The sequence below is a fragment of the Gopherus flavomarginatus genome, chromosome 4 (genome assembly GCF_025201925.1).
Source record: "Gopherus flavomarginatus isolate rGopFla2 chromosome 4, rGopFla2.mat.asm, whole genome shotgun sequence".
NCBI classification, from domain to species: Eukaryota; Metazoa; Chordata; order Testudines; family Testudinidae; genus Gopherus; species Gopherus flavomarginatus.
The window spans coordinates 44,761,796-44,789,578 of record NC_066620.1 but is presented as its reverse complement, the minus strand read 5'-3'; the positions used below and the strand labels follow the sequence as shown (position 1 = coordinate 44,789,578).

The 27,783-nt window shown below is 43.3% G+C and overlaps 1 protein-coding gene across 1 annotated transcript; it reads right to left on the bottom strand.

Annotated features, from left to right (window-relative positions):
* Positions 1–1,858: 1,858 nt before the first annotated feature.
* Positions 1,859–26,644, bottom strand: UTP25 (UTP25 small subunit processome component). The gene is made up of 12 exons (XM_050951838.1): positions 26,507–26,644; positions 21,870–21,909; positions 18,648–18,903; positions 17,688–17,894; positions 15,512–15,600; positions 12,134–12,544; positions 10,215–10,434; positions 8,282–8,484; positions 6,809–6,991; positions 4,737–4,849; positions 3,958–4,203; positions 1,859–2,312 (listed from the first exon to the last, which is right to left on the bottom strand). The coding sequence occupies exons 1-12, from the start codon at positions 26,608–26,610 to the stop codon at positions 2,066–2,068; spliced, it is 2,319 nt and encodes a 772-aa protein (XP_050807795.1). The 5' UTR covers positions 26,611–26,644; the 3' UTR covers positions 1,859–2,065.
* Positions 26,645–27,783: the final 1,139 nt, after the last annotated feature.

Sequence of the window (27,783 nt, the reverse complement as noted above, 5' to 3'; positions counted from 1 at the left end):
CCTATCTCTTCCCTTCATTGTAAATGGAGTCTAGGAACTCAGCTCAGGCATTGTGGATTGCAGCATTATTCCTGTCATTTTCTAGGTGCCCAAAAGCCAGGCTCCAGAGTGCTCAGCATTGCAACTGGACCTTAGTGCCTAACTAAAATAGAAAGCAAACACCTGTATAGACTTATGCTTCTACAGGGCTAAACTGACATCTCAAGCAGACTTACAATAGCAACAGATGACAACCTCAGATAAACACCTGAAAATATTGAAATACTGATTATGATAAGGGAACAGGCTGAAATTATGCTGTATTACCACAATATGTACTTGTTTACACGAGTTAAATTTTCCCACACACTGACCACTATTTTGAGAGCAGATAACAAAAAGGAGAGATAGCTCATTGGTTTGTGCATTGGCCTGCTAAACTCAGGGTTATGAGCTCAATACTTGATGGGGCCATTTATGGATTTAGGTCAAAAATCTGTCTGGGGATTGGTTCCTCCTTCAAGCAGGGGGTTGGACTAGATGACCTCCTGAGATCCCTTCCAACCCTCTTAGTCTATGAAAACATTATATATTAGCCCGTAGCAACTCTGTTTAATTAAGGATCAGGGAAAGGAGAGGAATTCCTTAAACTTTATTACAGCATGTACCACACCTCAGATGGCTTGAGGGCATTTCCCTTCCCACTTTGGATCTCACAGACCACCAGCCCTTCCATCCACAATCAGATAATATCCCTCTGGCAACTACAATTGCTTATATGGAAAAATAACATTAGGAAAGTATTTGATATATTTTTGGCTTATTTTAATGACAATTCCTGTAAACAAGGAGAGGCTGCACTGTATGACTACTTAGCTCTCCACGGACAAAGAGGGCTTTGGAGTAAGAGCATGGACTTCAAGGTATTCAGAAACTCATAAAGGACATGTCTACACAGCAATGAAAAACCAGTAGCTGGCCCATGTCAGCTGACTCTGCTTCATGGGCTTGCGCTGCAGGGCTGTTTCATTTCTGGGTAGACTTCCAGGCTCAGGCTGGAAGGGTCACAGAGCTCAAGTTCCAGCCTAAGACCAAAGTCCACCCAGCAATGAAACAGCTCTGCAGCCTGAGGCAGCTGGCATGGGCCAGCTGCAGGTATTTCTTTGCAGTGTAGACATACCCGAAGTAATTTTGCAAACTGTCTATGAAGAGTTTGGATTTGTTTTCAGCAGTCTATGCCTCTGCTTTGTTGATCCTGTAACTAGGTGTGCACACTGGAGAGCTGCACACATAAGGTAAGTGTGCAGAAAAGCACAACAGTGTGCATTTCGCTTTGAAAGTATAGCTTAATAAAACTTAAAACAGGCATTAGGACTGAAATTAGCATTGTAAGGATGGAATGTGGTGAACTTTGGGCCATTTAATTGATATGAGTGCAGATCCATTAACTCCTACCCCAAATTGTTCTCAAAAGGCCAAGTCACGGTGTTTTCAGCTACTTGCTCAATGACATGCTGGAGTTACACAGGCCCCCCGGTTTAATGGCTCTGCCTATGCCCTCCCCTCACCTGAGGGGCAACACGGGTACAAGTAGTGCAGAATGTCTTGCATGAACACACTCTCAACATCTGGAAGAATTTCCCCCGAACGAGCCAGCAGAAAGTTGCATTTGATGAAGGAACATAGGGAACTTCTGATGACAGAGAACGGGGGAGAGGGAGTGTCATCGTCTAATGACAAAGCATTTTTCACCCCACAACTATTTACTAAATATTTTCCAGGATGCAGATAGTGCATGGGGGAGGGGGTGTAAGGTAACCAGGAAAGTCTAATTTTTTTTTAAGCTTGTTCACTTACACAAAAGCAGCAGCACATGTGCTTTGCTTAAATGGCATCTTTTACTTCCCTCATTGGCTTAAGTGGAAGTATTTAAATATACAAATTAACCCTTTAAAACAAATTCCAAGAAAATATTTTTGATACATCTTTTCCTCCCCCAAACACTTATTTAAAAAACAGCATCAACATGCATGTTAGACAAAAAGATCCAAGTCCACACAACAGGAGTCTCGGTCCATGACTTTGTTCATTCATTTTCTCCAGTAACAAAAAGGTGCACGTTTTTTTCAGACTGCAGCATTTGAGCAGCACGATCTACACCGACCACAGCAGCCAACTTCTGAGCATCATACTTTGAATAGAGAATGGTACAAGTCCAAGTAGCTTCCTCTCCACTGGCTCTGGCCATCAGCATATTACAAACCTCGCTGTAGAAATGGGGGTAGGTCGGTAACTCATAGAAAATGAGGTTTCTGATGCCCTTTATTAGGTATCTGCATTAGAGAAAAATACTATGGTCACAATATTGTATTCTGCAATGACTTCAGAAACTCTCCAATTTACACTGCCCACTTATGAAAGTTACATATCCTTTGAGGCTCTGAGCTCTCCCAATTCCCTGACTTCAATTGGAGTTAAGTGCACTCAGCCTCTTCCATCATTGAGCTCTGCAAGTCCAATGCTACGTCCACTGATGTCTGGGAGTCTTGCCATTGACTTAAACAGAAGCAGAATGAAGAGCTTAATCCTGCTAGGTACTGGGCACCTCCTGAAAAGTGCTGAGCACCATCAACTCCCACTGAACTCGAACTCTTTGGATTTAATCCTAACATAGTAAAACTTGGTCAAACTAAGGCCCTGGTACTGCAATGGGATTCATGTGGGCAGTGTGCACCAGTGGTATCCAAATTAAACCAGTGCAATTGAATTCAATGGGGTTATACAAATCCACTCATATAGATGCCTTTTCTGGCTACGGGCCTACATTTAGATAATAGGTTTTTTTGGCTCTGTCTCCCCTCACATACATCACTGAAAGAAAATCCAAATCCCACTTTGCAATACATTAGGAATTACCAGAGGAGTATAATGTAGACTAGTTTAAGTGTCTGATTGCTCAAAATGCTTTCACTACATCCAAGGATGTAACAACACCCAAAAGACTGTTGAAATCTTGGAACAACCTTATGTATGTGCTAGTCAGAACAAAAAACGTGTTAAGAACTGGGATTTCTGTTCCACAGAAAATTCCAACATTTCAAAAAAAGATTTTTTCTGAATCAGAAAGAATAACCGAAATGTCATGCAAAAAGAAAATTAAAACTGATTCAGAATCATCAGAATGTTTTATTTTGATCAAAATTATGCAGTTATGTATGTAATAAAATATATGTAATAATAAATGTATTACATATTTCAATACAGTGAAAGTTAAACAAAATTAATGGAAAACATTTTTACTTTTTTCCATTGAAAATTTCATCAAAATTGATATTAAATGTTGCACAGGAAGGTTTAGACTAAATAGCATTTGTCAACAGAAAACTATTCCATCAAAAAAAACTGATCAGCTGTAGTCAGTTTCAAGTAGAAAACTTATTATGGCCCCCTAGTGGTGCTGCTGTCAGGGAACAAATTCCAAGTTCCTTTCCAGAGGTGAAAGGAATTATCCCAACCCAGATGCAGACTGTGATGAAAGGTACTATTAGGCCAATTCTGGATGGTGTTGTGTTCCTGCAGATGTCAGTGGGAGTTGGGTGCATTTACCAACTCCCAGCATTGAGCCCTATACGGTATTTAATGTATTATTAAATATCTAGGGGGATACTTGCAATTTTTGTTTGCGTTAATATTTCATGAGGCTCCTACGTCAATCTAAGAAGGATTCCCCCAACGGGTTACATGAACCAGCCTTCAGATTTCCATATCTATCTATCTATCTATCTCATAGAACTGGAATGGACCTTGAAAGGTCATCAAGCCCAGCCCCCTGCCTTCACTAGCAGGATCAAGTACTGATTTTGCCTCAGATCCCTAAGTGGCCCCCTCAAGGACTGAGCTCACAACCCTGGGTTTAGAAGGCCAATGCTCAAACCACTGAGCTATCCCTCCCCTAGCAGAATCTGGCCCAGGCCATACCTTTTGTAAAAGTGGAAGCGTTCAGTGAAAACTAAGAACTGCTTCTCTCCTTTGAGGAAGAAATGTCTTGCTCTAGAGATATCAGATATTTTGGTGTATTCACAGATGTGTGTAAAATTCAGCTCTTCCTTCTTGAAGTAATTTCGAAGACGCACATAGTCGAAATACGATGGAATGTAAATGAGTGTATGTGACATGATTGCATCACGATACTCAGGCAAAACTTTGTCAATGAAGAACTGAAACCTGGGTTAAGAAAATGCACACGAATATTATCCTGAGTCAATATGCTTCTGTCCAACATGTAAATGAGCTTTCTTAAGAATGGTTGCGGGGGGAGAGGGGAGGAACCCTTACAAAACAAACAAAAAAGAACCACATCAACCCTCTCCCCCCAATAAACCCCACATAACCTCCAAACATTATTATTCTGTGTCACAGTCAAGAAAATCTTTAAACTGACCAAGGTTTCCAGACTTGACAAGGGCTAAACACAAAGGTACATCAGTGCAAGGGTTCTACGATGTTGACTGTAATCTTTTAAAAGAAAAATAGGGGGAGAGAGGACTAGGGGAGAGGAAACTACAAGTACATTTATTTGACTGTGCAGTGTCTAACCCACATCTGATGAGCAATAAGAGCACATATTACTATTCACTATCTCATTATTTTTAGGCACATCAGCTCTGTGGGGCACAGAGTGCACTATACTGGACTAAGCACAACATTTGAAGCTGCAGTTACTGGGGCATAGCAGAATGGTTTGGGTGACAGATTACCTTGCATCTATTACAGAAATAGAACTTTCAGCTTCCAGCCTTCGAAAGACATGAGGAAGTTGTACCACAACACGGCTAATGGAGCCAACTGAGGGTACGTTCCTTACGGCTACCTGCAGGAGGTAAGTCAAACAGTCAGAGAAGCAGTGAAACATAAATGGCATTTAAAAAGCCTTCACATTCTAATCAGTTTTCAGTTAATTACATACTCCTTCAGGCAACAAACGAGGCTGTTCTGAACAAGTCAATAGAGAACTACTGCCAGCACTACTTCCACACAGTATCTGAGTAACTATACATGCCCGGCGGCGGTCATCTCCCTCGGCCCCGTGAGGCGGCGACAGGTGCGGCCCGGGGGCTGTAACACTCGCTGCCCCGCGGCAGCGAGCCACCTGCCCACCACTACTGCCAGCACTACTTCCACCCAGTATCTGAGTAACTATACATGCCATGCTTCTAGGACAGTGGTTCCCAAACTTGGCACGGGCCGAGGGATGTACTGGCTGCCACTTCCAGCAGCTCCCATTGGCCTGGAGCAGCGAACCACGGCCACTAGGAGCCACGATTGGCCGAACCTGCAGACACGGCAGATAAACAAACTGGCCCGGACCACCAGGGGCTTTCCCTGCACAAGCGGCGGAGCAAGTTTGGGAACCACTGTCCTAGGAAAATACGGGAGTGAGAACTAACTCAGTGCTTTCTGTATGCCTTTTGCTCATCTTGGATAATGAAACCTGTCTGGTCATTTTCACTTTCTGGTTCTCGTGGATTAGTACAATGCTGCAGTGTTTGGCTTGCAAGCAAGTTAGAGGGAATGTAACTTGTAAACAAAAATTCCATTGGAATCCCCCCCCCCCTCCAAAAAAAAACCTTCCCCCCCCAAAAAACCCCAAAAAACCACTATTAATAGCAAGGTTTATAAGATTCAGTACAAAACCAATCCCTAAAATTTGACCTGAGACTGTGTCACATCAGGAATCTGTGTAATGACTCTGTTTGCACAGTGCCTAGCACTCACAGACTTTAAGGACAGAAGGGACCATTATGATCTTCTAGTCTGAACTACACACACACACACACACACACTTTCTTGGCTGGCTCTTAGGCACTGCCATAATAAACACACTAAATAAAAAAACATCTAATAGATCAAATAAAATTGCAATGGAATCTCTGGAGATAAGAATGGTTGCTTAAGGTAACAGTTTGCCATTAGAGATCGTTCTTAGCGCAGGCTGCACTGTCATGTAGATTAAAAACTGATGTGCGTTATATGAACTACTGGCACATGCACAAACAATAAGAATTTCTATTGCAGTTTCTTCATGCTGAAGATTAACATGGCATCTTGTCAGAGGAAGGCTGGCCCTTCTAAAACAAGATAGGTCACAGTCCACTGTGATGACAGATTATTGGCCTCCACAACGAAGAAACTGAACTGTCACCTGATTGACAGCCATGTGACTAAACCATGCCTCCAGGGCCTGGCCTCTGATGCCAGAAAAACAGAGGCCCATGGATAGCTGAAGGGGCTCAGGGGATGGTCTGCAGAGTGAAGCTGCAGGATGAGAGAGAGAGTCTCCTGCAGTGGTCCATAAGGAAGGGAGTTGTGGTTGAGCAGAAACTCCCAGCTGTAGGTTTAGTTTTCCTTTTGGAGAGAAGACAAAGAAGGCAGGATCAACCTTGTGTCTTCTCCAGAGGCACAGAGAACCATCAGAGGCAACACCTCAGGGATAAGGGGTTGGGTCCAGCTTAAGATGAGGTAGAAGAACTTGTGTTTATTTTGAACTTTATGTTAATAAAACCAAACCCAAAGAAGGGCTGCCACCAGACTCATTAAAGGTGCTTGGGGAGGGAGGAGAGTGTGTGTGTGTGTGTGGGGGGGGGGGGGGGGGGGGGGGGGGGGGGGGGGGGGGGGAGGGAATCAGAGTTATTGAGAAATCAAGAGGGGAAACTGAGGTAGGGTGCAGCAAAGCCACTCCTGCTACAAGAGGACATGTAGGAAGCAACCGATCCTGTTACCTCGTTACCTCCAAAATCTAAGATAGTTATCGGCCTGTCCGTGAACTCACCTGCCCTCTGTAATTGAAGCAGTTCTTATTGAAGATAGAGTTAATCTGGGGATCTTGAAGAGCACTAAACAGTAGCGTTTGACGATAATACTTTGACCAGTTATTCACATTCTGCATGCGCACTCGTGAAAAATCTACACCATGGGACTCCGAAGGAAGGAGATTGAGATGGTTCATCAGGTGCTTTAAACAGAGAGAAACAGATGTATGTAACCTGAGACCACGAACGCACACTTGACAAGTAAGTTAACTGCACTGTGAAAGTGAGTGGAAATGAACAAGTCAGCCGACAGCATAACAGACTAGCAGGCTCCCAAAACACAGCTTTCTGGATCCTGCTCACTCATCAGATGAACAGTAATTTACTAGTTTTCTTTCTACAGGACCTAATTAAAATTCATTAGCTCCTCAGACTTTACAAGTGAGGTAGATTTCAATCTTGGTATGGCCTCAGCTTCTGATTTCTTCCCCGTGTGGGGCCAGTTCCAGAAACTTTAGACCTAATCAATAAAGCCAAAGTGAAACCCACATAGCACTCAGTGAGAGTTATGAACACAGATGGTGAATTCATCCCTCCGGAGAGGAGACAGCACCAGGCTTCTGTGCCACATCAGTGAATTTCACTCAGAGAAACTTCTGGATTGGTATCAATGAATGCGTTTTTGTTAATATTCAGTTTTATGCTTTTTCCCCCCATGGGACACGTTACATAAAAAAAGACACTCTCCAAGCTCACTTCTGAAAGCACCGTTAACAGGAATTTATACCTGGGCACCTTAGCAGGGTGTTTCAATCCAGCAGTCTCATGGAAATCTGCTTTGTTTTAATATACTGAACAATGTATTTTTTTTTCCTGAGAGATACAGATTTTAAGTAGTAATTCAAGGAGTGTTTATAAATTACCTAAATTCGGCAACTGTCAGGTTGCTAACCCGCCTAAGCCAAACTCCAAGGCAGGCAGAAAGCAACTTCCTTCCCAAGTTCTACACATAGTTACAATCAGATACAGTATTCTACTTCATTTTCTGACCTGAAATGTTGTATAATATTATTGTAAGCTGTCATACAGCTGCTATGTTCCCTCCCAAAAGTGAGTGAAGCAATCTCTGTTATCCTCCTCATAGGATTGTTCCAAGATTTAATCAACAGTTGTGAAAGTCTTCTCAGAACTTTAGACAAAATGTGCTACAGAAATACCAAATACTGAGACCTACAGAGTAAAAGTGCTGAGTATTACTGAAATCCAAGGAGTGTCATAGGCCTAGCACACTTCAGCATGCATCTGTCATTCCAGGACAAGGATTACTTTCATAATGGGAAAATATTAGTGAGATGAAACATTATTAAGTGGAAGGCACAGAAAGAGAGAATGAAAATTTGACAGAATTTATCGCTAGGGATGAATTATACCACTAGTTAGACATAATATAGCATGTCAAACAAATAAAGTAATACGGAGTGAAAAAAACCTACCAGAGTATGCTCCCAATTCTGCATCAGGTAAACATCTGCTTCGTCAATTATAAGAATTTCTATCGATGAGAGGAAATCAAAATCTCTCTTCTTCTCCCCCTTTGCCCCAATAATGGTCCTCAAACCAAGGGGAGAGGCAATGATGATATCAGAAGAGTAAAATGGTGCATATAATCGCATACTCTTTTGAAGAATAGCAACCCCTGTTCAATAAAAAACAAACAGCAGTGTTTTCTTGGTATGTTTGACTTTTTGATCACTGTACTTCCTTTCCCTCCACCCTAAAAGGGACATGCAATGAAAAAAAACCACACAATTCCCTCTCCTTCTCCCCCACCCCCACAGTTTATATCCTTCTGCTTTAAATCTTGTTGTAAACATTATCTCACTCTGTCCAAGGAGGACTGCATAGAGTACCTTTAAAAATATATCAGTACCATTCACAGATCCATAGGTTACTAAAACGCAACACTCCCCTCCTTCATAAAGGCAGGATGACCCATTCTGCTCTTAGTTCCATCACTGCCAGTTTGGAGTAACTTTATGGACGCTGGTTCTACACTAGCATGATACATCAGGCATGATGGGCTGACCTAGGTAATGTTTCTTGTGTACAAAATGAGTTAGTTATCCACGTCATGACTACATAATTGACGGCATTTTGGCCCACAGCTTTCTGTGCCCAAGTTCGACACTTTGGGTAGAATTCCTGACTTAACGGCAAAACTCCCATTGACTTCAACAGGGCCAGGGTTTCATCTTTTGTATGTTTTGGTTAAATAAAAATAATTTTTAAAACTCCTCACTGGAAATCAAGCCAATGAAATAAACTACCAGAGGGAATAAACACACAAGACAGAGTTACACTTCAATGTAACAAAAACGTTGACAATTTTTCTTAATTTAAAAAAAAAAAAAAAAAAAAAAAAAAAAAAGAACTAGTAGAGTTTAAAATGCATTCCCTAATCCATACAAAAAAGGATTTTAGTGCCTGGAAAACATGGTGATGGATGCCATCACAATGCTGCTGCAAGATGACAGATGACGATTTCTTCTCTATTCAGATGTGCATTTCTTCACGGTAGTAGGTCAATCAGACAGATTTTTGCATGGGATGGGATGCTGAAGAGAGTGATTTTGCTGCAGAAAGCAGTGTAACTCAGTAAATCACAGCTATTCACTCGTGAAGGGGGGCAAATGCTTACATTTCCCACAACATTATCAAATATCTTTGAAGGCCAATTTATCTTTCAAGGGATAATAATTTTAAGAGCCTCTTCTTCTCTGTCTAGATAAGTTTGAACAACCACCTACTCCTCATGGCATCAAGCCACAAGCTAATTCTCTGCATACCAAGCCAGTATGAAATTTCAATTTATTAAACAGTCTTGACATTTTCTGCTCAACTAGTATTCATACTCACTGCCCATCTTTTGCATGCATGAAAACTCTGCTGGAAAACATATGCAATATAGTCGAAAATTGCTTTGCTCATTACAGAATTTCTAATTTTCCTCAGACCATTACTGATTAATAACTTCAGTGCAAACAAACTGCTTTAAAAACATAATCAGGAAAAACTACAGTCATTAGAGGTGGAAGCCATTATACCAAGTCCATCCTTTCTCAATTGCAATGTGGATTCCTCCCAGCTCCAATAAAAGATAAATTGGGTTTTTAAATTATATTAAACTTGATCTTAACCAAGAAGCAGAAAAAGATTTCATAATGTTACTTTACCAGAAAAGAATCTTGACCTGGGATGAAATTTTTAAGAGTACCTAAACTGCATTTTCAAAGTGATTTAGGCACTTAGAAGCCTCAGTTTCATTGGAAGTCAACAGAAATTAGGTTCCTAAGTCATTTAGGAAAACTGCATCCCTGCTCTTTAATTTTTAGAACTAAAATATTGATAAAATATTGATTTTATTACCTATCCTGAAATGGTCATCGATGTTGCCTGCAAACACAGCTTCATAATCTTCAGGTCTTTTCAGGTTGGGAGGTCTCTCATCTGGATCAAAACCAAACTCCCCTTTGAAGCGCTTTTTGTTACTTACATCTATTTGTTTTTTCTTCCCTGACTCAAGGAGGCTGATGAAAATCTGCACCACCCGTAAGGCAGATTCACGGAAGGGCACTACTATCAGCACCTGTATGAACCAACACAATTAAAAAAGGATAACGTCCCTCAGTAACGAGGTCTTCTCCAGAGAAGAGGGGGATGCACATCACCCCACGAAACACAAAAAATACAAAGAGGCCTGAATTTGAATTATTATTACACATAGTACCCATTACTGTGCCATCTGGATTAAAGGAAATATAGGTCCCTTGTAAACAAATTCCAAGCTAGAGGGTTGTGCCTGAGTGATGACAGCCTGACTGAACAGATATGATTGGATCCTGAAGCTGGCTCAGTGAAGTACTTCAAAATGCACTTCCACTAAAACAGGCCTTAGCTGCCAGCTCCCAAACACCTTACTGTGAGTAGCTATAAGTGACTCAGCTGGAACTGGAAATACAATGAGTAAACGTAACCCCTTTTCTTGCGGACAAAGAGGAACCACTGGAAGTGGAACCTGTGAAGTTCTGCTGTACAGTGGATGAGGCTGGATGCCCGGGTGCTTACCCCCAACCGTGGCCTGGAGCTCAGCTCTGCAAAGGGCACTCTGGTCATTAGCATGCAGGGCATGGACAAGACACGGGCCACTGGCACCAGAGGATTTGCCACTCTGAAGATCCTTCTATTCTCCACACACAAGCTAGCAAAGCCCCGCACACAAATGGCTGGAATAGCCTCTACACAGCTGCTTGGACTTGGTGCTGTATTTGGATCTAAGTTTGTTTCTAGTAAAAAAAAAAAAAAAAAAAACCCTCAAAATACCTAAATATTAATATCTAAATAAACTGATAAAAGAAAAAAACCCAAACCAGGTGTTTTTAAATGTGATCAGTCCACAATGTACCGTGACCATCCAACACTGGAACTTTTAAACCAGGCCACTTACACTTCTAGTGACAAATCAGTGCAAACTGAATCCAGCTGTCCATCAATCAGTTTATGGTGGCTTAGTGACATGTTCCCTATCAAGAACATAATTTGATTGCAGGACAGCTCTAATCTGGGCCTCATCACTAATGAAGGGGAAAAGTGGCCTTATTAGAATCTGATGGGACTGGATACCCGAGGGCCAATACAGACAGATCCCAGCTGATTTTTAGTTGACATAGCAACAGAGTTATGTAATAACAACAGAGGAGTTTTGGTCCCAAGTTATGCTGCACCAGATACAAAGAATTCTGAAGCAAAGTGTGACCCACAATGACAGTAGCCCTTGAGAAATGGGGGGACGGGAGTGGGAACTCATAAGGCTTTGGCTGAAGAGTAGTGAGTACACAGAACCATCTCCACTGGTCCTGCAGGAAGCAAGTGATTTTCTGGGGCAGTCTGTGTAGATGCTGACCTCCAACTGCAGCAACAGTGTTAAGTTTTAAAGGGAGATATGGAGGCGCTTTATTTGCTAGTGTAGCAGGAATGGAGTAAGAACAAGGAAGGAGACACATCAATCTGTTACAGCACTAGAAAAGCTCTTCCAACAGAGCAGGTCTCCTGGAATTAGTCTGCCTGCAAAATGTGCAAACTGAAGTTAGCCCTTCTCCCAGCCTATTTGCCCTTGCTACTTACAGACAGCTTCAAGCCAACACGATCAGCCAGTGCGAAAAGAAAAAAATTGGGAACATGTCACAAGATATAAAGAGCTAGTGGATGATGCCAGGATAAACTACTATGACAACTGCATGGCAGGGTCAATTACCTCAAAAAAGATTATGCTAATGGAGTCCTCCTACCTTAGGCCTAGTGAGTCCTTGGTCCCTGAAATCATCATTATCAACTGTTGCCTTCTGATCTCTTCGTTTGGCATTATTGCTGAGAACCTGGGCATTTGCCTTCAGGACGTGATTCAGTGCATGCAGACAGTAAGCATGACGAACTTCTTCCCCATTCCCTAAAGCAGTTCTTTCCGGGTAGAACAAGTCCGTGTATCGATTCATAATACAAAAGAGTTCCTTTTGTAACAGGGTAAACGGGTCTTTGTTCTGTTTAGTCAGTGTGGATAAGAACTGGCTGTTCACTTTTGGCCAGGTGGATTCTAAAGTCTTGTGAAGATGAAGCTGTTTCAAATCAGATTCTTTATCTGGCTTAAAAGTTCTCGGCTGCTGTAACAAAGAAGAAAAAACTAACTGGCCCAATGTTGGCCACTGGAAAAAAAGAAAGAAAAAGAAAATCAAACGTGATATTACTTTGCACCATACAGCTAAAAATATACATTGCTATAGCAGTTATTTTAATAACATATGTGAAACACTAGCCTCTCAAACTTGATACAAATTAAAAACCATTCTTCCTTCAACACGCACAATCTCTCAGGCTTAGTCTACATTAAAAGGTTTTATTAGCAAAGCTACTTCGGTTGGGGGTGAAAAAAACCACACCTCTGACTAATGTAGCTATGCCAACAAAACTCTCTGTGTAGATGTAGCTTATGGTGATGGAAGTGGATTTCCATCAACACAGCTAACATTGCTTGGGGAGGTGGTGTTCCTATATTTACAAGAAAACTCCTGTCAGTGTAATCTGCATGTACTATGGGGCTATGCCAACACAGCAATGCTGATATAGTCTCTATAGTGTAAACATACCATTTACTTTCTTTACCATATGAAAAATAAGATAATTCATGTAAGCACTTTTTTAAGATCAAGGACCAAATTCAGAGGTGTTGTACATTACATGTTAGTTGCTGTGTCTTAGACAGTTTAACCAGGAAGCATAAGATAGTGTGATTTACATTCTGAAAGGCCAGAACTGATGGGTGCAATAAAGAAAGCAATTAGCAGGGGCAAGCTAACCAGCTTCTTCTAGCCTCTCACCATGTAAGTTACACCCTTCTTTGTTCTCATGTGCAACCAATTTACCAATGCACATCATGCATCAGTTTACATTTCACCTCTGTATTTGTTCTATGTCCTCACCTATGGCCACCCTTCAACAAATAAAATCATGGCCTACTGTAAGATTCTAATTAAACATCAGACTCCAGCCTAAATGAGGGTAAGCCAATGTATCAGGTGGATAAAAATACATGATTTAAAGAAATAAAGAAGGAAATTGATTTTTTAATGCAAAATAAGTAATTTTTCTGTATAAGAAACCCATTTGAAATTATGACAATTTATGTTACAACCTAAATTTACTATAATCTATTAAAATAATTTAAAGAAAAAATAATATTCAAGCAGTACATTTTTGTTGCCAAAGTTTAAAAGACACTGATCAAGTGATCCTGTCTAAGCATGTGAACGACAGTTTGACAAAATGCTCAGTCAAATTTTTGACTGCAGAAGCCTCTTCTGCAAGTGCAGACAGAATATTTTCTTTATTTCAGTTTATTAAACTAGAAAAAGCAGAATATGAATAAAAAATGAGATGTGAATGGCTATCTATTAATTCTAAAAGTTGCAAAGGATATGGTGACCAGAAATAGTCAGTTCAATTCATTAACTACAGATATACTTCTTTTGTTTATTAAATCAGGTAGTTTTAAAATGCAAAACATTTTGATAAACTTAGTTTTTTTTATTTATGCATCCAGAACTTTTCAGGTAGTTTTAATTACTAAACTAATAAAAAACAAAATTTTAAAATACTGTTTTGTAGATTTTTAAACTAAATTTCAATTTCCATTCAAATGCAGCTTGACACAAATCATGAATAAAAAAAATTGATTTACTGAATATGAAATTCATCATTCACCACTTTCTAACATAATAAAAATGTAAAAATTAAGAATCTATTCAGATATGTTAAGCTATGTAATTGCTTAAATAAATGTGTATAAAGTATATTCTTTTACTACCAAAAAAAGGTATCAAATTATACCAATACATGAGAATCAATGCAAAACAAGATTAAAATTGATTATTCAAACCAAGATTTCTTGCTTGTTGGTTAAAATCAGTGATTTAAAAATCAATCTACCCTCGTGTTGAATAATTGTGTGCTCGCTCTCTCTCCCTCTCTGTGCATATATGTTTTCATGGTGATGTAATCTACATGCCACTAGAAGTAGCATGTCATGGAAATGAGTAATAGGATACAGTAGTCCTATGACATGAATATAAAAAGATGTATCTCGTGGTTCATTTTAGGACTAATAGTTAGTTACTACTAGGAGTACAAAACTAATGTAAATTGTTGAGCAAGATGACAAATGAGAAGGACCATCAAATTAGAATCTAAAATAGATTGCATACCCTTCTAGGCAAGGACTGTATCTATGTTTGGAAAGTATCTAGCACATTTTGAACGCTATGGCAATCAAACTAATAAAAAATGACATTCATTTTCTAAAAGTATTTTCCATCTATCCAACTTTGATTCCCATTCATTACCAGGTTTTCTAAAACTACTGGGAGGACGGAGTTGACAGCTGCAGGTTACCTCTTGGATAATTTATCCAAGATGTTACTTGTGCTGGGCATCTTTAATTCACCCCCCTTCCCCCCACGCCCCAGAACAGAACCTTTAGTGACAAATGACTGTATTTGAACAAGTAGATGGAAGAGCAGATCTATTAAGTGTGGCTTGTTGGTATAGGGTAGGAGTCTTGCTTTAGATGAAAGAGATCCCAGATTCAAATCCTGAACAAGTCCAAGTTTTCAGGAGATCAGACTAGATGATCCCTTCTGGTCTTAAATCTATGAAGTAACATCAAGGTGTCTGACTGGATGAATGATCCCTGTGGTAACAACAAGTGTACAGGTGCCCAGCCTATCACAGGAGGTGCTTGCCTCCTCTCAGAATCAGGCCTTGCAGGACTAATCTTACCAACGGTCAACAACAAAACGTTTACTAATTTCAATAGTGCAGATTAGACCATAAAGGCCAGATGCTCAGTGGCTCCCAATTACTCCAGCTGAAGATCTGAGCTTAAATTTTGACTCCAGCTTTGAACTACGCAAAAAGAAAAATCTAAACAACAATGCAGTCTGACTGAATGTTGACAAGAATTCCAACAGTAATAAGTATTCAGAATCTATTTCAGTGCAGATAATGGAATTTTGGAATAGTAAAGTATACAAAAGGATTAATGTAAGATAAACACCAATTTCATTTAATGAAGGCACTTTTATAAGCTCATGATAGGGAAACAAACTCATCATTACCTTCATATGAATTGTACTTTTAGAACGTGCTGAAATGTTTTCTATTTCTTTTTCTTCCAGTTCTTTGTTCATATGTTGCTTAAATGGATCTATTTAAAAAACAAAAGCTATTCTTATTAAAACTGGAATTAAATTTCTGAACTGATTTGCAAGTTGAGTCATACATGATTTTTGAACCAGGTAACTCAGTTGCTAAAGCAAATGATATTATAGCACTTGGAGGGAAGAGACATTTCACTTCTATAGAATGTCAAATACTCTGTATATGAACAAAACATAAAAAAATAGCACCACGCTGGAAACCGTGACGCTTCAACTGCAAGACACGTGTGAAGGGGGCATCACTTTGTATCTCACATCTTGCAAGAAAAACTAATGAGCCCATTTTCTTTTTCATAGAAAGCTCTGCCTGGGATAGGGTGCTTTTGATTAATTATGTCAATACCATTCTAGTTATGGGAGAAAACCTTTTTGAAATAGAATATTTTTATTTATTTCTCTAAAAGGTGGTGAAGCCCCTGATTAGTCTAATCTCTCCCACGCTCCCAAACTGCTTCTGAGATCTTTAAAGGCCTGATATTCAATTAATTTAGGCAAGAAAGATCAGGTGGCTGTCCATACACTACAGCATGTACAATCACAGGCATAGCTTTTTGAAAATCAGGCCCTGATAATAATTGCATCACATGGGACTGCTCATTTCATAAGGAAAAATGCGTACTAGAGAGAATCCTAGTGCCAATGTCTCAAGGTTATCCAGCACTCAAAACTCACGGGGTTTTCTAAATTGTGGCAGTGCTGTGCATATCTTCCCAGTGATGCAATTGAACAGAATATTACTTTAAAGTAAGACAGCCTCCCTGATTTGTTACTGTTTATACTGGTTCCAGCATTGGTTGGCCCAGGGAAAGTGAATGATTACCACCATTTTCAGGAAGTCACTGCTGGATAAGGACAGAAAGTTGCTCCCTGACTGATGTACCCATATCTGTTGTTCTAGAGGACTCAGTTCGCCTCTTTTACCACAGGCTGAAAAGCAGCTTCCAGTCCACAATGTCACAAAGAAAAGAGACATCGTTTATAGGCTGAACAATGCCACTGTGCCAAGTATGAATTTGAAACGCTGGTAGTTCCTATTAAAATGCAATGCCCACAACATAAGCAATATTCCCCAGGGTAACAAGAATGAACAGTTTTTCCCATTGCATAGCCCTTTGATGCATCGACCCTAATGTAACAATAACCAAATTGCATCCCAGATTTAATACCAGCTGCTGTTGTAAGCCTACAAGCCAGTGTCACCAGGGATGCTGCAAATACAATTTCTCTCTTTTAAATTATGCCATCTAATATCAAAACCACATAGCATGAAACATGAACAGAAATTCTGCAAATGCCAATGTGCAGTACGTTACTTTATCACGGAAAGGCCATACACATCACTGCACACCGTTATTTGCATTTCGCACGGCAGTGTGAGTCAAACACTGGAGTTTAGGTGACACATCCCAGTTTGATTTAACGTTCAGGGACAGATTCTCAGCTGTATCACTAACAAGCGCAGCACAGAACTCACAGATGTGAAGGCTTTGGTGTGAAGCCACCTTTGTGCCTTACCATTCCTGGGCTGCAGAGCTCCTGTCATAACTTAGCCAGTCCACGTGCCAAGTGAGTCCTCCTCCAGCTAGATACAGGGCTTTCAGGGCACTTTACACCACTCTGGCCCTCTTTCTGGTGTAGAGGGGCCACAGCGGGAGTAAGAATCTCAGCCCGTTTTTTGAAATTTAGAAGTTGAGTACAGACAGCGTCTATGTTCTTAAACTTTAGTCTAGTTTTGTTTTGGTTAGCTTGGGAGATGGGCTTTTCATTCATAGTATGTGTGTGGGTAAATTCAAGACTCTGTTCTCTCCTACCAGGAGTAACAATCACATCATTGTTAATGGGAGAATAGATTCCCGAACCTGAAGACAATTTGTCTGTCCATATTACCAGGGGAGCTTACCTAGACACAACTGGCTTACAAGTCCTCATAACGGGAACGTAATATAAGAATTCAGAGGCTAGCCAGCATGCCTTTAGGAGTTTGCAGTCTTGCTGCATGTGGTTATTGTAAACAAGTGTAAACCACACAGAAGCCACACTAGAGAGAGCTCACTACGCAAACAGTGTATTTTACCTTCTGAAACCATGACAGAAGAGCTACTCTCCCTCTCATCTGCATTGTAATCACCACTCTCCTCGTCCACGAAATTGGTTTCCAGGCTAAATTCAGATTCATGTTTCACATCGGTGAACTCTTCACTTGCTCCATGTTTTGGGTCACTAGAGGTATCTGCTCCATCGGGTTGCTCCTGGCCAAGCATCTGCTTTGCTGTGTCTTTAGCTGTGAAGTATTGGAGAGAGAAATGGATTATGTTCTCCGAAAAGAATCACTCTACATGGACACCTCACTCTTGCTGGTTAGCTTCCAGGTATTATTTTAGCTTCTGGTTATTTTTCCCAATATTCTATCCAAAAACAGAACCAATTTGTGTTTTACAGTAACAAAGGCTCATATGCCAATTGCTGCACAATGGTCACTGATGCGCAAGGGATAAACCATATCTTTGCAGATGGGTGTTTTAGCCGCCAAACAATGCTATTATAAATAGCTACAATTTTGTAAAGCTGCCATCTCTTTACTAGAATTCTTCACTAACCAACTTTGCAAATGAGGCTCTCTCCTTGTAAAGAAGGTTTCCTTCCATTTCAAATATTTTCTCCTCTAGAGGCAAATCCTGCCCTCTCTTCTGTGGCAGAAGCAGAACTAGGTGCTGAGGAGGGGAATGAGCTGTGCCTGCTGTGTAGGAGGGGAGCATCCTCTGTCTGTCTTGGCAGAGTCCTGCTGGTGTATCCACTGCTACATAGATCTATTAGCCATTACCCGTTCAGCGTAGAGTTGCAGGAGCCATGGAAGCTCCTACTGCCTCAGGGCCAAAGCAGCAAAAACAAAAGCAACCACCCCTCACCCCCCACCAACCGAAACCCAGCGCGCAGTTCAGCCACTCTTGGATACAGAGGCTTTAATGAGTGTCATAGTTTGTTTATATCTGCCGATTCAGCCATTCTTACCATACATTTGACAAACAAAAACTACCTTCTTCCTGGTCCTGCACATCATTCTCATCTTCTTCACCGACTGTATGATCTCCATCTTCACCCTCCTGAGACTCTTCACTGCCTGTTTCTTCCTCATCACTTTCATCACCTTCTTCAGACTCATTTTCGTCATCTTCTTCACTGTCGGCATCTGGAACAGTCTTGAATGTGGCCAGTAGCTTGTGATACACGGAGACCTGTTCTGCTTCACTCTCTCCATCACTTTCTGCACTTGAGTGATCGGAATTCTCAGACTGAATGTGAAAATAGCGTTCCAGAACATACATATTATTCCTTCAGCATGTTAATTAGCATTCATCCTAACAGTATAGCAATTATTAGTGTGTATACATACACAAAGCAGCAGTATATTATTTAATGCATGTGGCCAGCCCAAGGTCTCACAATTTTAAGTTTTGCATTCCATGATTCTACTCTTGAACAGACCTATATCGTTTCATTGCATCTCCATAAGGCCCACAATTAAATCAGGCCTCCCAGCTGAGAGTCTGAAAGCGGCATTAGCCACATAACTCCCGTTAATTTCAGTAGAAGTTGTGTAGCTAAATCTGCTGGATAGTTCTGAAAACCTCCGTCTCCAAGAACAGCTTCTTGTGATCAGTTGGGGTTGAAAGAACTTCAAAGTGAAGTTAAAAGTTTTGGCATCAGAAATTTCAAGACAAAAATTGCTATGAGTAAGAGACATATATAACATAGCTTATCAGTGCAATACTGTTTTCAGCTTTATAGGGGTTGGCTTCATATTTCCTAACAAAGTTTCATTAATATGTTTATAAGTAGTAATGCACTGGGCATCTTTATAAGGAAAGTCTGTTTACACAGTACAAGATGACAGTTCTGACCATGTCAGAGCACTAAGCTTCTTTGGGAACAGATGAGTCTGGCCACTTGGACACAGAACTTTGACCTCTGGACTTTTAACTATGAAATCTAGTTCATCTAATTCTGCACTGACTTAACTCAATGGGCTTGTCCAGAGTACAGAGTAACACAGATTTTGACCCTGTCAGTCAAACCATGGTTAGAGGGAGGTCAGAATGTTTGTAATCTTCACAAGCAATGAGTGCCATTAAATTGGTGCAGGACACTCAAGAGAGTAACCCATATAGGAAGATACTTAGTGGAGATCTGCATCAATTTAGCTCACTTGGTAATCAGTAAAAAATCACTGCTCAGATACTTCTCCCACTGAAGAAACATCTGTCTTTCAACAAGGCACGCTTGGTCTCCAAAAGATTAAGTCAGCAAAAAGTCCCTTATGAGTACAGAACCTGGTGGACAGGCCAACTCTGAATCTCTAAGCAACAGTCAGCATCCTAGCTGCTGTCTGCTATACCAGCCCAGCATGATCCTGCGCAACAATGTTTAGCTATGACTGCAAGTAAATTTCACACTGCAGCCAGTGCTACAAACACAGTATTACTATGCGGGAACACTGGCAAGCTTCATGCTGAGAGTATGTAGGGCTTGTCTACATCAGAAAGTTGCAGCGCTGGTGAGGGAGTTACAGCGCTGCAACTTAGGAGGTGTACACATCTGCAGGGCACCACCAGCGCTGCAACTCCCTGTTTGCAGCGCTGGCCGTACTCCCGTTTTGTCTCGGGTGTAGAGGATCCAGCGCTGGTGATCCAGCGCTGGTAATCAAGTATAGTCACTTACCAGCGCTTTTCTTGACCTCCGTGGAATAAGCAGGTATCCCAGCATACCTGAGGAAGCCTCTGGTAATCAAGCTGGTCTCCTTCCCCGGCTTGCTCTCGCGTTCCCCGAACCCCGAGCAAGCAGGTCTCCTTCCCTGAGGTTTGCTGGGTGGTTCCGGGAAGGCGAGAGCAAACCGGGGAAGGAGACCAGCTTCGCCGCGGTTTGCTCTCGCGTTCCGCGAACCCCGAGCAAGCAGGTCTCCTTCCCTGAGGTTTGCTGGGTGGTTCCGGGAAGGCGAGAGCAAACCGGGGAAGGAGACCAGCTTCGCCGCGGTTTGCTCTCGCGTTCCGCGAACCACCCTGCAAACCGCAGGGAAGGAGACCTGCTTGTTCGGGGAACGCGAGAGCAAACCGCGGCGAAGCTGGTCTCCTTCCCCGGTTTGCTCTCGCGTTCGCCGAACCCCCGAGCAAGCAGGTCTCCTTCCCTGCGGTTTGCAGGGTGGTTCGCGGAACGCGAGAGCAAACCGCGGCGAAGCTGGTCTCCTTCCCCGGTTTGCTCTCGCGTTCCCCGAACCCCCGTGCAAGCAGGTCTCCTTCCCTGCGGTTTGCAGGGTGGTTCGCGGAACGCGAGAGCAAACCGCGGCGAAGCTGGTCTCCTTCCCCGGTTTGCTCTCGCCTTCCCCAAAACCCCTTGAAGCCGCCCAACAGCGCTGCAGTGTGGCCACATCTAACACCACTTGCAGCGCTGGTTGCTGTAAGTGTGGCCACTCTGCAGCGCTGGCCCTATACAGCTGTAACAACCAGCGCTGCAAAATTTTAGATGTAGACATGGCCTATTACTATGCGGGAACACTGGCAAGCTTCATGCTGAGAGTAAATTTTCCTTTTCAGCTCCTGGCACCTTTATGTGAGGGGCAGCAGAGATACTGTAAACAACATGAACCATCACTGAAGAAACAAACAACTAGCAAAAGAACCCAATCTTCACCCTAGTTTTGAAGCCTCCTCATCCATCTGAAAGGGGATGATCGAGGGGATTCCCTTTTCCAGACCAAAACAAAATTAAAGCATGACAGTGGAACAAGCTTTAATGAAATTCCTTCACTCTGTGAAAAGATACCGTTTAATTGGAGAATGAAAATCAAATTGCCTACCCCATAATGGGCATTAATAAGATAAAGAGTTACAAAGGACACTCTCAGATTTAATATTATACTTATTATTAACACTCCATTTTAAAATTTTAATTTACTTTTCACCATTATTGCTTGGAGAAATGCAAAAATTCTACACTTAGCTTGGGTGACAAAGAGACTCATCAGTTTCTATTCAATTTCACTTCCTGGCTCTCCCTTCAGAGAAATGTTTAAAACCAAACAAAACTATTTTCAATGGATTTTTTTTTAAACTTCATTGAAAGTATTCTGTAAGCAGGTTTTTACTTAAATTAAAATGTAGATTTAGCATCTAAATTAGCTCTATACTATTTAATAATTCATATTAATTCCATGACTATCCGCAGCAATACAAAGAGGGCTATAAAAATAGTAATAATGTATTACCAGCTCACAAATTTCAGTTGTTTCTTCTCTTCCAGAAACCCTGAAAAGACATTGTTGACATTTATTTTTCTTAATTATCTGACAGTTTCTCCACATAAACATAACAAAACGGTAGGGTGGAGGAAAGAAAACAATAAATATGAACCAAAAATAAGTCCTAATGTAATTAAAAGCCAACTTAAAGGAAAAGCTAAATGTTACAGAATGGGCTGGGCCTTTAAGGGGAGCTGGGCTCAGCCCCACCTGTGCCTAGTACTCCATCTCCTAGGTGATGAGTTTGGGTCAGGTGCCAAACATCACATAATGGTAACTAGGGCTTTGGAGCTGTGCTCCAGCTCCAGGCAAAAACCTGCAGCTCCACTGTTCTGTGCTCCGCTCCAAAGCCCTGATGGTAACCCCAGGGGTAGGGCTTCCTATAAGAGTGAGCCTGCCGCCCTCAGAAGAAGGGCAATCAGGAGCTAGAGAAGACCTAAGAATAGTCCTGAGTGTCTCAGAGCTCTGCGGAGCTGAGGACTGGTGCCCTGATACAAGGGTAAAAGAGAGAAAGACACACATTTACGCTTTAAGGGAGCAGAGAAGCATCTACAGCAGTGGTCCCCAACCTTTTTTGTCTGGTGGGCGCCAAACGACGAGCCATGGAGGACCGTGGCAGCAGATGAGCATCCGCCGAAATTCCGCCAACAAGCGGCAATGTCAATGGGCGTCAGCGCTGAAATGCCACCGACAAGTAGCGTCATCCACAGGCGTCACCGCCAAAATCCCGTCGAAAATCAGCAGCATTTCAGCGGCGACACCTCTGGATGACGCAGCTTGTTGGTGACATTTCGGCGGATACTCATCTGCTGGCTAGTACGCAGGCGCACTTAGATGCCCCGGCAGGCGCCATGCCACCTGCGGGCACCACGCTGGGGACTCCTGATCTACAGGGTACCCTGCTTTCCCTACCAGCCAGTCAGAAAGATTTGGCTAGATCTATCTAAAAGGGGAAGAAGTAAAATCTTTGAGAGAGTTAAGAGCCCAGGAGGGTTGAAGTGGACTGCTGAGCCTTGAAAACGCATGTGGGTGATTTTGGCTTTGAGTTAAACTATTTGATGTTTATGAACCAGACCCAAGAAGGGGAAAGTAATTCAAAGCACCTGTTGTGGTGGTTTGACTGGGGAAAGAGAGGAACAGAGGCAATTGCAGAGTCTGACAGTGAATGAGGTAAGATCCTGTTATATTAAGTCTCTCATAAAACTGTAATAACCAAGCATTCTGCTCTGCTGCTTCTGACAGGCAGATTCTCTCACAAACATTAACAATATGCCACTTATTTACAACAAGGTTATTCGGCTAAACAAGTTTATACAACAAAGTTAATTGGGGCAAACTAGCATTTACAATACTAAGATAGGAGCAATGAATAGGGAACCACTTTCACTCTTGAAAAAACTAATGTACAGCACAAAGCCAAATGTTGTACAACATACAGGCTACCAATTCAATTCCATACCAGTGAAGGATATATTTATATTTAATCATGTGATGAATCAGTTGAGTTACGTGTGAGCCAAACACTACAGTAACTCCTCGCTTAACGTTGTAGTTATGTTCCTGAAAAATGTTACTTTAAGTGAAACGATGTTAAGCGAATCATGTCCCATCCAATCTGTAAAGTCCTTTCAGAAAGGTGATTTTGTGGATTTGAATGGGACGGAGTGCTGAGCAGTATCTGGGAAACACAATGGGCTGACAGGGAAACAGTGCAGCTAACATCAGGAGTCTGTGAAAACTTGAAAGAGCCTAAGGCCCCAACATTTTGCATTTGACTCTGGACTGCAGCCTTTGAGCCCAAACTCAGCCTGCTCTGTTAAGAGGCTGTTAAGTGTTTCCCTTCTTGTCTCAATGCTAACTAGCCAGTTGGAAGAAGTGAGTGCATATTATAGAGGGATGGGGGAGGGGTGATATGAGTATGGGAAGGAAGGGAAGAGCAGCTTCATTTCTCCAATTCACAAGCATAACTCTTTGGCCAGATAGCTCAATTCATAAACCTGTGAAGAAGCAAAGCCTAAGTTAATACTGTAATATACTATTCTACATTTGCATGAGCCCTTTTCAACACACAGTCTCAAAGTCCACCACAACTACACACAGCACCTTTTAAATGCAGCCGCCTCTAGGGTGGGAGTTTGAGCATTGGCCTGCTAAACCCAGGGTTGTGAGCTCAATCCTTGAGGGGGCCATTTAGGGAACTGGAGTAAAAATCTGTCTGGGGATTGGTCCTGCTTTGAGTAGGGGGTTGGACTAGATGACCTCCTGAAGTCCATTCCAACCCTGATATTCTGTTTAATCTATGAATCCAATTTCCCCATAAGAATTAATGTAAATGGGGTGGGTTAGATTCCAGATAAAATTTTTTCACCAGACAAAAGACTGTATTGTATATACACACATATACACAGTATAAGTTTTAAACAATTTAATACTGCACACAGCAGCAGGGGGTTGGACTAGATGACCTCTTGAGATCCCTTCCAATCCTGATATTCTACGATTCTATGATGCCTGGTTGAGATGGTTAACTCAGAGGGTGGGATATTTCCCAGAGAACGCCTTGCTGCTAAATGATGAACTAGCACTCGGCTGAGCCTTCAAGGGTTAACACGTTGTTAATGTAGTCTATCACTCTACAAGGCAGCAAGAATGGAGGGAGGGGAGACAGCATGGCAGAGAGACAGACACACACAACTTGTGTGAGAGAGAGAGAGAGAGAGAGACATACATTGCCCCTTTAAGTACACTGACCCCACTCTAAGTACACTGCCTTTTTCAGTAGATCAGTAAGTTGAGACACCAGCTGCTGCCAGCAAGCTCCGTCTGTCCTGAGCCCTGTCGTTGTGTCCCCTGCTTTGTGGAGAGGGGGTATAGGAGCACGGGGCAGGAGCAGGGGGCGGGAGGGACACCCTGACATTAGCACCCTCCTCCTCTTTTGCACAGAAAGCAGGAGGCTCCTGGAAGCAGTTCCAAGGCAGAGGGCAGGAGCAGCACAGGGCAGTGGTGGGAGGGACAGTTGAACTCCCTGGCAATTGATAGCCTGGTGGGCTACTGCTTCACTGGAAACTTAGGGGAGCTGATAGGGGGGCTGCCAGTCCACCCTGGTTCCAAGCCTCCCACCAGCTAGCTCCAATGGGCTGCTCTTCCTGCAAGCAGTGGACAAAGTGAGCAGCTGTCAAACATTATAAGGGAGCATTGCGCAACTTTAAACGAGCAAATTCTCTAATTGATCAGCAACGTAACAATGTTAGGTAAGGAGTTACTGTATATAAACTGGACTAAACATTCAAACTGTACTTGTCCCTGCATGGGACAGTAACAGCATGTAGAGAGTCGTAGGAACATACACCTCTACCTCGATATAATGCTGTCCTCGGGAGCCAAAAAATCTTATCGTGTTATAGGTGAAACCGCGTTATATCGAACTTGCTTTGATCCACCGGAGTGCCCAGCCCTGCTCACCGGGAGCACTGCTTTACCACATTATATCCGAATTCGTGTTACATCGGGGTAGAAGTGTATCTATTATGGGCTCCCAGCCAGACCTGCATGGTCTCACACATTTGAAGGGACAGTCTCTAACTTGAATAAGCATGGTTCTAGGGGGACAACGGTTCTCAGCACATCCCCCAGGTGCATAGCTGGCTACATAACCTGCTGTCCCCACAACCTGCTGCACCCACAAGTTTCTAAGACCCCAATCTCCATTTGACACTTCATAATATTCACACTGAGCAGCTAAGTCCCACTTTGAATTTTCCAGATGTTAAGATGCTGCCAGGGTGAATGGGGTCCTCCCACAAGAGAAAATTAAATTAAATCCACCAAGCCTGTTACTGTGCACAGGACACTCTAAAATTAGGTTTAGTACTACCTGGGGGAGAGGAGTAGTTTTAATAATAGGGCATCTGGATAGATAGGCACTTGTCAGGTGAAGATCTAAACCAGGGGGTCTCAACCTTTTTCTTTCTGAACCTCCCACTCCCAACGTGTTATAACAACTCCATGACTCAGCTGTGCCACAACAACAGTTTCTCTGCATATAAAAAACAGGGCCAGTGGAGAGTTTCTCTGCGTCTTTTTCAGAGAGAGACTCACGATCTTTTTAAGCCAGCCCCGTACAGCCCCAGCATCACCCCATCCAACTTCAGCGCCCCCGACAACTTGCCGGCCGGCAGCCTCCGGCCCCGCCATGTCCCCGGGGCGCCCAGGGCCCGGCTGCCAACTCTCCGCCCGCCTCCCAGCAGCAGGCGGGGCTGGGCCTCCCCGGCCGGGAGCAGCTGGTGCAGTGTAAGCTCGGGGCAATCGCTGCTGCTGACACCTTGTTACTTCCCGCTTCTCGGCGGAGGGAGCCGCTCGGCTCTTCCCGGGCAAATCATATGTTGCCAGCGACGGGCTGCCCCAGCGCCGGGCCCGGGGGGAGAATCAGGCTACAGGTCCCCCCCGGAGCTCTTCCCAGAGCGGGTACAAAGCCGACGGGAGAAGGGGCCGTTTCCCAGCTGCACAGGCGGCTCTGGGGAGTCCCGCGGCCAGGAGCCCAGAGCAGGCCGGGCTGCCACCGGGCAGCGGGGACACGAGATCACCTCGCCCCCGGGCCCGCTCACTTGTCGTAGAACGGATGCTGCTCCCCAAACTCCTTGAGATGCTTTTTCTGCTTCTTGCTCAAGCTGCCGACCAGCTGGTGCATGGGGCGCTTCCTTCTCCCCATGGCGATGTTGTTCTTCCCGCACCCACGTGGGTCCGCTGCCTGGCGCTTTACGGTCAGCCGTAAACCCCCACTGTCGCGCAAATCGCTTCCAAAGTGCGGTACCGAAGTGGGTGGGGATTGACTCAAGCCCCTGCCGGGTCCGGCCTCCTGCAAGGATCGGCTGCAGCACGTGGAAAGCTGGAGAGCAGCAATTCCCTCTCCCTTTGTATAATTGTGTACCTGTCTCGCTATGGTATTTACATCCTGGCCCCATCGCCATGGTATCTAAGTATAAGCCATGGTGCATGAAGCGTGATGTTCAATCCGTTCTACACGCTCTTCATCAGACTCAGAAATTCTCCTGCAGCTAACACATAGTCAATGCAGTTGCTTCGTACATTAATAGCAGCTGCTGTGCTGGCTTCCTCCCAGTCCAGTCTGGATTCAGCTCTGTAAATAAGTTGTTGTATGCCTGTAGGTTTATTTCATTTACTGTGTGTCAGACCGAAGCTTTGATCGTGCAATGAGTTCCGCACAGGCGGACCCCTGAATCTGCTCAGAGCCTTATTGACTTCAGTATAAACGCCCAGCAGGAGCTTATTGCAGGCAGCCCCAAGAGCCAGGTTCAGTTCTTGATATCTGACTTTGGACAAATCACTTCTCCCATCTGGGACTGTTACCCTAGCTCAGGGGTGGGCAAACTTATTGGCCTGAGGGACACATCTGGGTGGGGAAATTGTATGCCAGGCCATGAATGTAGGGCAGGGGCAGAGTGTTGGAGTGCGGGAGGGAGTGCAGTGTGTGGGACGGGGTGTGGTGTGCAGGAAGGGGCTCAGGATAGGGAGTTGGGGTGCAGGAGGGGAGTGGGGTGTGGCAGGGGGCTATGGGCAGGGGTTTGGGGGCTCAGGATATGTGGTTGGTGTGCAGGAGCAGTGCGGGGTGTGGCGAGGGCTCAGGATGGAGTTGGGGTGCGGCAGGGGGTTGAGGTGCAGGAGAGGTGCGGCAGGGGGCTCAGGGCAGGGGGTTGGGGTGCAGGAGGGGTGCAGCCGGAGTCTCAGGGCAGGGGGTTGGGGGGCAGGAGGGGTTCAGGGGGCAGGCTCCAGCCCAGTGATGCTTACCTTGAGTGGCTCCAGGGTAGCACCGGCATGCAGTGTGGCTAAGGCAGGCTCTCTGACTGCCCTGGTCCTGTTGGTG